At 34.7% G+C, this 11,578-nt stretch overlaps 1 protein-coding gene across 24 annotated transcripts in view; it reads left to right on the forward strand.

The window, feature by feature from the left end:
- Positions 1-11,578, forward strand: part of Tm1 (tropomyosin 1) — an 88,525-nt gene extending 76,947 nt beyond the window's left edge. For 7 of the 24 annotated variants that reach the window (XM_088273500.1, XM_088273502.1, XM_088273499.1 and 4 more), the window contains 2 exons: positions 4,465-4,534; positions 11,101-11,578. In XM_088273500.1, the coding sequence (XP_088129626.1) occupies positions 4,465-4,534; positions 11,101-11,186 (156 nt within the window). In that variant the 3' untranslated portion in view covers positions 11,187-11,578. Of the gene's footprint in view, positions 1-324; positions 388-1,407; positions 1,471-4,464; positions 4,535-5,340; positions 6,499-11,100 lie in introns of those variants that run through there. The other 17 variants (XM_088273503.1, XM_088273501.1, XM_088273494.1 and 14 more) reach the window with 7 other exon arrangements.

Here is an 11,578-nt window from a genome sequence, read left to right on the forward strand (position 1 = left end):
TCGATTATGAATATCAGTCATAAACAAAGGATTTAAATGTGCCAATGTTTGTTTTAAATGTACCAATTTTTGGTTTAAATGTACCAATCTTTGGTTTAAATGTACCAATCATTGGTTTCGATGTACCAATCTTTGGTTTAAATGTAGCAATACTTGATTTAAACGTACCCCGCCCGCTACATCTAATCCTGGCGCTCCTATGTTTACCATCGGTCCATAGCTCGTTGATTGATAATCTTGTTGTTTAACCCTTTCTTCATCTAATCTGAAGTTTTGTTTAACCACTGCACTTGTTGTTTGGCTGGCGCGGCTTTCTGTCTCCAGGCGACACAAAGAGAAGAGACATACGAAGGCCAAGTTAAAGTATTGGACAGACAACTGAAAGAGGTAATTTGGAAGTGTAGGAAGCTGAAGCGGAACATAGCGAGTTTAGCTTCTCCCAGTTTAGATGCAGTCATCCTTACGTATATAAATATACATATATATTATATTGTATATTTCCCGTTTCCAGTAATCCCCCTCCTTTGTCGGTGTTAGTATTTTTTCCAGGTTTTTGGCCATAGCGGGTGTATATTTCCATACCTTCTAGTTGTACACTTATTGTGCTCTCATCGTTGTATCCACATGACTTCCCAACTTTTGATTATTAAAAAAAATGACGATTTAATGTCACATTTTATTTCCGCAATACATTTGTTAATGTGGCGCATTCCTGGCATGTCCCACCATGTCACAATTGATATAATTATAATATATTATATTTTGTATTTGAAAAGCATAACAAATTAACTTTGTGGTATGGTAATATAACACTCTTCTTATCATTCATCCCTTACTTTGTGTAATATCACTTAAATGTTGTATTACACAAAGTAAAAACTTTTTTGTGATCGGTGAATAATAAGGAGAGTGTGATGTTATATTACTTCAAAGAATGAACAATAACAAAAAAACTTTACACATCTAAGGATACTTAAAAAAGGTTCGAGTTAAATTCTTTAAAAAAAATTGTTGCAAATAGATAGTTCCATATGTAGTAAATTCACAAATTAAACTAATCGCCATTTTTTAAATCATCAAAAGTTAAATGTACATATTCGTCCTATCCTAATTACACCAAACACACTGCAAATTGATAAAAACTTATTTACTAAGTAAAACTTAAATTTTAAATGAATAAAAACTGTTTAAAAGGAATAGATTCCTCGAATGTGCGGAAATATGACACGATTCATGTGACCGAGATTAGTAGACATTTTTATTCAATTTGGTTTTGTGTATGGTGTATTGGGGCCGAGTAGCTAGACACGGGGGCGCCTGAGGGCGCTCCGTGTGTCTCCGCCACGGCCCCCGTCCTGTAGTAACACTTGGCATTGTCTGCCGTCTCTTCTTGTTGTCGGTATCCAGGCGACCGCCACACGCGAGCACACAGAGGATAAGATACAAAAGATTAATGATAAGCTCAGTACTGTAAGTCTCATCCAGTATATAAAAGACCCCCATTTGCAATAATCACCATCCATCACTCATCCCCTCTCGCCTTCCGCATTGCACGTATTCCATCTGGAACGGGCCCGCCGCTTGAATTTGCACCAGACTATTAAATATTCACGTTAAATATCACGTTATATATCACGTTAAATATCATTTTAAATATCACATTAAATATTCACATCAAATATTTACATTAAATATGATCATTCATCTGTTTTCTCCTGGACCACTCTTGAATTCAAGTGGATTGCTGTTGCACCAATCATCTCAATAGGTTGGGGTTCAATTACCTGACCCGATCGAACCAATTACGCAGTATGCCAGACGCATACTTGATTGAATTTTCATCCTTTCCTAATTTAGATTAATAATTGCAATATTTGAGCACAAGTGGTTTCTTAAATACATAGATATAAAGTCATACTTTGATTTATTATAAATTCATTATTTCATCCATTTTTCATTTCAAATACTTTTTGGTGATGGTATAATTTGATATATTTTAGAAGTAATTTTGGTATTCGGGCTGTAAAATAATCATGAATGAACGGTACCGTAGAACGGGGCTACTTGAACTTTGATGTGTTACTTGAGCCCAGTACAAAAAAAATATTTAGATTGTGGTATCGATCGAAGTATTGTGACAATAAGCGTCACCTGTCAGGGAAACAATGAATCATGTCGATACGTTCATTATTGTAGACCAAATACAGATTTTTTTTTGTACTGGGATCAAGTAACACATCAATGTTCGAGTAGCCCCGTTCTACAGTAATCAATTACTTTTCGACTTCAATGGTGTATGTAGCGGTTACCGCATTTGGCTACCGTTTTAGAGGCCCCAGGTTCGATTCCCAGGGGGGTTTGAATATAAAAAGATTTTTTCAATGTAATATTTATCTTGCCTTTGTGATATCAATGATCATGCTAACATTACATTTATCAATTTAGTACAGTGCCTCATGCATCATTAGGTGTGGAAGAGGGTCGCATTATAAACAGTAGCATCTTCTTTGTTTAACTTTCGCGGAGATAAAATTTCACTTAAATGCTCTATCCGCCTCCGCCTCCGTAGTGTAATGGTCAGCACGCTCGGCTACCGTTCTGGAGGTCCCGGGTCGATTCCCGGAGGGGGGGGTTAAATAATTAATAGTGATTTTTTCACTCTACTATTTATTCAATATTACCCTGGACTGGTACCTAAAGAGGGGGGCTGATCACCTTTCCTTCATGTGTAAACGATGAAGATAACACTGCGTTTATATGGCGCAGTGCCCTATTGGCACCCCAATGGTGAATAGGGGTAAGGATAAGGGTTTAAAAAAAAAGGTTATATTTTTTCTCTCTTCATTTTGATGCATTTCTATCACTGATGTGATCATTGATATTATTTATAAAATGTCATTAAATTAGGTTGTGGAAAATATATGATAAACACATAAATCTCTGTTCATTCTTTGACCCGAGTACCAAACTAGAGTGAATGTGTAGTTATTCCTTGTGAGCCGTATTATCTTTCCCTTGCATCACACTGTCACAACTCGCTTTATTCTGCTAATTCACTATTTTGTAGATTGTATTATGTATTATAAAGTATTATTATAGTGATTCTCGCAAACACACACAAATCTAGAACGTATGAGGGTGACGGTGATTTCACAGGTAAAATAAGTGTTTGCGTGCTTGTGTTGTGTATTCATTTAAACCACAAATATTGATTGCTATGTCAGAACTCATTTTTTCAAAGGAACATTTACTGCAAAATAAAGCAAAGTATTAAAATCTTATTCTTCTTCAGTTCAAGTGAAAACCGGTGTTACGGTGTTTGTAAATGATGCTGAATGCATCGAAACACGTGTCACAACAGATTTTAAGAAATAGTGGCATTTACCAAGCAAAACTTAATAATAAAAACAACATTTTCATCTGCTGTTGTTTAAAAAATTCACTTCTTGGGCAGATTGGATTTAAATTATAAAAAAAATATATCTACAATTTTACAAAAATGAGTTTTGACAAATTAGCTGCCTGATTTAAAAAAAAATAATCAAGTGATATTCAATTGCGGTTCGATTCCCAAAAAAATGCTTTTTGAGATGTTTAAAAAATGACACGAATATAAGTATGTATGTATGTTTTGATTCTAACCCCACTTGGTCAGACCGTAATAAAAATAAATTAATTTTATAACACATTCTGCCGATTAACTTTTATGATAACACCATATTACAAATATAATCCTTTAATTTACACTATAATTTAGCCATTATAGTCTGACTTAGTAATATTATACAATATTTACATGCTTTTTACCTTGCTCCTGTATTGATATTAAGGAGTTAAATATTAATTATGTCCAATATGTATTACAATATTGATTATTTGGGGAAAATAATTTTATCTAATAATACATTACACTGTGGTTAAGCGCTAAGCTACCGCACCTGAGGTCCTGCGGGTTCGACTCCCAGACAGATCAAAATAAATATAAGAGATTTGTCACTATAATATTTATTTAATAAAAACCTTACTTGAATTGGTACCTGAAGCGTAGGACCAATCATCTTCAAGTTATTAACATTCAATGTAACATTGCGTTGATGCAATGCAGTGCCTTATGCACCATTTGGTGCAGATAAGGTTAGAATTACTTATAGGAAAAGTGTGCGGCTGATAACCTCACCTTTTTGGAATTTTGTGCCGATTACCTCAGCTTTGTGTAATTTTGATTTTCAATATAAAAATGCATTCCGCATTGAAAATAAAAATTTGTTTTTGCAAAAATTGGTCAATAAAATCAGCGATAATAGGTTGCAATTTCTTGCAGCATTAGCAATGGCATACGTCATTAAGTGGGTTAACTGTAGCTTATATTTCGTTGGCAATTAACTTTCAACGATTATCAATACGGGGGTTTAATGCAATTATTTTACATGGTTCGATATACTTATGCATTGTTTTCCTATGCAGGCTGAAGCCCGTGCTGAGTTTGCTGAACGCTCCGTTCAGAAGCTGCAGAAGGAAGTCGACAGGCTTGAAGGTAACGTTTTACTTTTGACAAAACTGCAAATATTACCGATTATAATAGCGCATACCCCTCTCAAATTTTTGCAGCTTTTCTTCTCGAGTATTCAAGATATAGTATAGATCAAATATTTGCAAAACAGATAAACATATTACTTATCAAACTTTTGGCAAGTGTGGTTGAAATAATTCATCCGAACTAAAATAGAAATAAAAAAATTCAAAACAATATGGTTTTTACCTAACTGGCGTTGATGTTAATTTTCCAAGAGTAGGTTGATATTGGTCATACAAATAAGAAAAATTTATAAATAATTGACAAATTTGAGAGGTTGTATGTTATATTTAAAAAAAAATTACATCACCAATAAGTTCCTTAGTTTTTTTTTTAATTCTCTACACCCTTTTGTAAATGTTTGAGTACTGGGTGTTTTTTTAAATTTATTTTTTTAATTAGTTTTATTTAAAAAATTTAATGTGTGATTAGTATTAATCATAATATTTCAATGCTATAACAATGTAAGATGCTTTTCTCACAACTCAGAAACAACAGAATCATATTACACGGATTGCGAGTGACTACAATTTCCTGTGTGATTAACGAAACAAACATCTCCAATAATAAAACATTGTTTTTAGTTAGATTTTGTTATTGTTTGCATGTAGATGTTTCCTTTATTTTAATTCTGATTTTATTTTTGAAAAGGTTTTTTTCAATCGCAAATTCGTCGAGAACGGACCGTGGATTGAAGAAAGCCTTTGGATATTGTTTTGCCCGATTGTTGTGTCGCTTTTTATCTAACTTGACCCAAACCATTTCAGACGATATCGTAGCGGAACGCGAAAAGAATAAATTGCTCCAGGAGGAAATGGAGGCAACCCTTCACGACATTCAGAATATGTGAAAACACGGAAACAATACTTCTTACATTAAGTTATTTCTTCCCGATACAGAATATTCTAGAGAGCATTTACTCATTGCAGTCTAGCGAGACTCCATCGCGAGACATCGGTCGGCACAATCTCCGCGCGATACTATAACTTCTTCAAATTGTATTTATTATTTTTATATTTAAAGTCTCTTCTAACGACTGCGGATAACTCTGTCTTTAGCGGAGATCTCGCCATAATTATGGAAATTATGAGATCGTTCTTAATAGATTACAATATACGGTCACGAGTACCGAGTCCTGTTGGTACACACAAGGAAAATGGATTATCAGCCTCAGTAACATTCCCTTAATTGTATAATAATTTGCACTAAAGTGTTTTGTTTTGAGCATGAATGTATTTTTATTAATGTTTGGATCGTTATTCTGTTGCAATTCTAGTTATTCACCGCTTTTTCTAGGCGAGCGGTCCACTAAATCCGACCGCTTTCAGAAAGCGTATTATAATTTGTTTAAATTCGCATCACTGCCAGTAGATTATAATTTCTGGCAAAATATTCCTCCCGCTTTCCAAAATGCTCTTAGACTTTTGCCGCGAAACATTCCAGATTTTATTTTCGAGTTGATTATTTGGTTTCCCCAAAATGTTCAACGAGAGTACATTACGCATATTAGTATTTAGAGTTGTTATAATTACGTTGAAATTGACAACAGTTCATCGGAAAAGGCTGACAACTTCATTCCAGTAGCGTTGGTAAAAATTGAGAATCAAATTTTCAAAATGAATTGAGAGATATCTATTTGTGAATCGAGGATCAGTGACTATAAACAAAACGTTGGCTAATTCTCGGAGAGTTGTAAAAAATTATCAAATTATAATAAAGTCTTGTATTAAGCAATAAAATAGCTTTTTTACCAATTATACTCTAGTAACTACAAAAGAATGAATTTGTATTATTATTTTTTGATGTCGCAATCACATTCTTTCATAAATTTGCTAGATTATTGTTTTTCGATTAAATAAAATAGATAATGTAGAACTTAAATATGTGTGTTTATAAAATATATTATAATATTTTTATTTAGTTTTTGTTTGTTGTTTTCATTTAATCCCTAATAAATTTGGTTTTTGTCATTATACATATATCATGAAAAGATATTTTAATAGGCTCGGTTATAAGTGATTCGTAAGCGTTCCCTTCAAAATGCATTTCAATGCCTATTTTCTTATTAATGCTAATGAAAAAGCTAACACTATAACCCATTTCGTATATAATTTTTTTAAATACTGATATCTAATTTACAATGACAAAAGCAAAATTTTTAAATCCTCAACATTTTTTTCAAAACAAGATTTTTAATTACCAGAGTTGTGTTGTAAGCATGGTTGTTGCTGTTTGCCTAATAGTATTTAGGTAAGATTTCATTAGTAGGAAAAAGGTAAGTAATGTAGCTCTGTGCTCAATTTGGAATTTATTCATTTATTTGTTAAGCATTGATAGAATTAAAACAATAATAATTCCAAAATATAAATAAGTAATATCCTAGTTACATTTCCGACACAAATGCTTTTAATACAAATATAGATTTGTTTCAAGATTATAATAATAAATACAAAACCAAATAAAATATCCAAATTAAATGGCCATTTCTGTCACCTAGTGCCTTTCTAGATCACAGATGTTTAAATTAGATATTCTGTTAGAAGATATAAAGAAATTATTACAGAGGTATGTATAGAAAAAAAAATGGATACGTCAATGGATATGCTATATCAAAAAGAAAAAAATTGTTTTAAGTTCAACAAAATTGTGTAGCAAGTTATCAGTAAACCAGATTTTGAAGTTTTTCAAGGATTTTTACTATCTGATACTGTAAACTAAAAGGCAAAGATAATGGAGAATTAAATAAAAACCTTTTTAAATATTTTAGTAAAAAACAATAAAGCCACAATAATGTTAGGTTATTTTTGAGCACAGATGAAGTCCTATACCACCAAAGTAATTTTTGCATGATGCTTTGATGTTTTTCTTTGCAGTGTGACCTACAAATGATAATATTTATTTTTATTATATTTTTAAATGTATTCATATGTATATATCATTTAATAAATAAATATTATGTATTTACATTTATGTACATATTGTTATATTCGCTTTGAACAGCTGGCGCCAAATCAGAAAATAAAATCACAAAACGAATAAGTATATCGTCACCATCTAATGCTGCAAATAAATATTAATTGCAAATAAATACCTTTCTACATAATTCAGTGCCGAAAAATTATAATGTTAAAAATATATTTAGTGAAAATCTAGACTTGATTAAAAGTACGGAGGTCTTGATTCAAAATCAAAGAGATGAAATTACTGTTTGCATCATTGGGTGCCAAATGACGATATTAATATTCATTAATTCCTTTCCTCTTCCTTGACAATTCGCATTTGCTGATTTTATTAAATTTAAAAAAAATCAAGTTTATTCAATTTCTCATTACTATATAAAATCAATAAATTTCACCTAACCAAATTCAAAGAGGCTGTAATTTTTACCCATTAGTTCATTGACATATTTTTACCATAAACGATTAATATTATAGAGGCAGGTATGGCTCAAGTCTTTATTTATTTTTCCTCCAATCTCATACAAGGAGATTGATGCAGTTTAATCTTAATTGTATCAGACAGTTTTGCACTTTAGGGAATCAACCGGGATCGTAAGTGTGATAATTAATCACCACACTTTAAAATAATTATTTAAATTACCTTCAAAATTTATTTGTTATTTGTGGATTGCGTAATTAAAGGAATGCATGAAGCATGGGGTATCCTCGCATAAAACCCCATACTTTTATTGTATCGCACAGTGACATGGTTCCCGCATGGATTTTCTCATTCCGTATACTTCCCGCGAAATTTCACTCAGAACGAACAAACACATCAAAATTCAACCTGGAAGTATTCGAATGATAATTTGAGGCCGCAATAATAATTTATTCAATGAACTTTCTTAAAAGAAAGCTTCGAAAATTAAACTTATAGTTGGTAACGTCTCAAAAGTATTAAGCGAAGCTTCCAAAAGAAAAGCTTTATTATCGCTGTAACTATCGCTTACGCACGTCTTGCCGCCTTTGCAGACGAAGTTATCGGCGAGAAGGAACGCTTCAATGTCATCGGGGACGACTTGGATAACGCTTTCGTGGAGCTCATTCCCGGAGTCGAAGAAACAGAAAAACAGAAAGCTATTTACCTCGCCGCTAATCCCCCCCCTCCTCCGCCCAAGGTGGAGACGCCTCCTCCTCCCCCGGTAGAACCCACTCCCGCACCCGCAGAGGGCGCCGCTCCTCCCGCAGAGGGTGTTGCTCCTCCTGCTGCGGCGCCTGTTGATGGCGCCGCACCACCCGCCGAAGGCGCCGTGCCGCCTGCGGAGGGCGCGGCCCCTCCGGCTGATGGTGCCGCGCCACCTGCAGATGGTGTAGCGCCGCCGGTAGAAGGTGCCGCGCCACCCGCTGATGGCGCCGCCCCACCCGCAGAGGGTGCCGCACCTCCCGTAGATGGTGCGGCACCTCCTGCAGATGGTGCCACTCCTCCCGCGGAAGGCACCGCTCCCCCGGTTGACGGGGCGGCCCCTCCTGCGGAAGGGGCTGCTCCTCCGGCCGAGGGAGCCGCTCCTCCGGCTGAGGGGGCCGCCCCCCCGGCCGAGGGCGCCGCTCCTCCCGTCGAGGGGGCAGCTCCCCCGGCAGATGGCGCTGCCCCTCCGGCTGAGGGTGCAGCTCCCCCTGCGGCGCCCGCTGCAGAAGGGGCTGCCGCCCCCCCGGCGGACGGTGCCGCGCCACCTCCCGCCGACGCCCCCGCCCCCGCCCCTGCCCCAGCTCCCGCTCCCGCCCCTGCCCCTGCCCCCGAAGCAGCCCCGGCCCCCCCTGCAGAGGCGCCAGCTTCTTAAATCAGCTTATTTTTATGCTATATTAAACTTGACACATTCACTGCTGACTAAATTCTCAAAAAAACTACTGTTGTACTGGTACTCATCAATCTGTTACGTAATGTAGCAAATAAATAATGCAATTATTCAAATATTAGTCAATGCTTTGCAGTGAATGTGTTATACATATCCTGTAATTTTTCGATTCTCTCCTGTGATTCTGAACATTTCTCTCTTCGCGTATGATACATCATTTTTTTTATTTATTAAAATCATATTCTAAAAACGTCACTAAACACGTTACTTGAGAGAGTCGATATTTGAGAATATGTAATTAACATCAGAGTTCAAGTTAGATTCGTGTCATTTAAATTTTTTACTCCATAATACCGCTTCATTATTAAGATGTGATAATTTATACATGAATCTAACATGCGCTTTACTTTTATACCTTATACGCTTTGTATATTTATATAATATTTAACTGATAATATTTTACTCATTTATATGTTCTATTTGTAATTTATTTACTCGAAACTTGTAAATATATTGAATTATATAGATATTATTTATAAACATTAAAATTATTACTTATGAGTTTTATTGTTTACTGCTTGCTTTATTATTTTAAACATAACACAGCTTCAGTTAACAAACACAACATAAACAACTTATTTTTATATTGGTCTATGAGACTGATAATTGAAATGAAATATTTATTTTGATAACAATCAAACTATACTACGCATATTTTTTGGTTTATAGTATTATAATAATATAGTTTTATATTATTTCCTCCTGCTGATGTTTCAGCTTTCACATCAGGGTGGCATGGTACTGAAATTAATGCGAGTTAAGCCAAAAACTATGCGTTTTGTAATAACCCTTGAATATTCGCATAAAACAACTAGTTTCCGCAAGTATTATACTAAACCGTTCGCCTTGCAGACGACGTCATCCTTGAGAAGGAGATTTACAGCGACGTAGGAGGTGACCTGGATAATGCTTTCCATGACCTCTGCGGATTCTAAATGCCGAAATAATACCCCGATCACTCTATTAACAAGTTTTAATATTAATATTTTCTACTTTTGTACACACTGCCTTCAATAAATCATACCGATGCTTATAATGTTTGATATCTGCTTCATCACGACCCTACTTTTCTTCTTCAAAATATAACTCATCTCTAATGAAGAATTTAACACGTAAGCAAACCCCGCTTTTTATTTTCTACTTATAAGAATTCTAGTTTTCCACAAAAGTATAAATTATTTGGTCAAATCGTCTTGCTTTTAGTAAAATATTGAATTAAACTAATCTTTATATCAAAGTCCGCCTCCGTAGTGTAATGGCCAGCACGCTCGGCTACCGTTCTGGAGGTCCCGGGTTCGATTCCCAAGGGGGGTAAAATAAATATAAGTGATTTTTTCACTGTAATATTTATTCAATATTACCATGGACTGGTACCTGAAGCGGAGGGCTGATCACCTTTCCTTCATGTGTAAACGATTAAGATAACACTGCGTTAATATGACACAGTGTTCCCCTTCTGACTATTGGTAAAATCTGTTCATCACCAAAATGTGCTTTTTGTTAAACTTTAATTATAAAAATCGATTAGTTTGAACTTGTACTATTGTGGTTTACTAGGATTCCGCCGCTTTTCGTTGCTTTATTAATGAATGCTTATAATATTAAATACAAAATGGTATATGATTTGATACGTGGGTCGGTGAAGGCAGATTATTGAATAATTATTCCATTACAGACGAGCTGGTTGCCGAGAAGGAGAAGTACAAGGATATTGGAGACGATTTGGACAACGCTTTCGTGGAGCTTATCCTCAAGGAATAATTTATTCCTCTTCCGCCATCTCTTACACCTGCAAGCGTTTCTTAGGCCAAAGCACTATATTATCAAATATATTCACATCTTATAATATTATTTCTATAAATTTATATATGCGAGTACTATAAAATTCGGGTATTCAAGTCATATTTTACATATTTCTTATTATAATGTACGAGGTCTTTGGAGGGCATGCAATCTTCCATTCTCTATGTGTACGACTCAAAAGTATTTCTAAGAAATTTAAAAGTATTTATTTAACACCAGAATATATTTACATATTTGTATTATTTATATTTATTTATTTTAATTATACACAAACATTTATTATATACAATGAATTCAAGATGAAACAATAAAAAGTCATTTTTACAAGGTAGCATATACTGAAACAATAA

This window comes from Brachycentrus maculatus, unplaced genomic scaffold (assembly GCF_059751285.1).
Source record: "Brachycentrus maculatus isolate JH-2025_06_01 unplaced genomic scaffold, ASM5975128v1 h1tg000586l, whole genome shotgun sequence".
Lineage (NCBI taxonomy): Eukaryota > Metazoa > Arthropoda > Insecta > Trichoptera > Brachycentridae > Brachycentrus > Brachycentrus maculatus.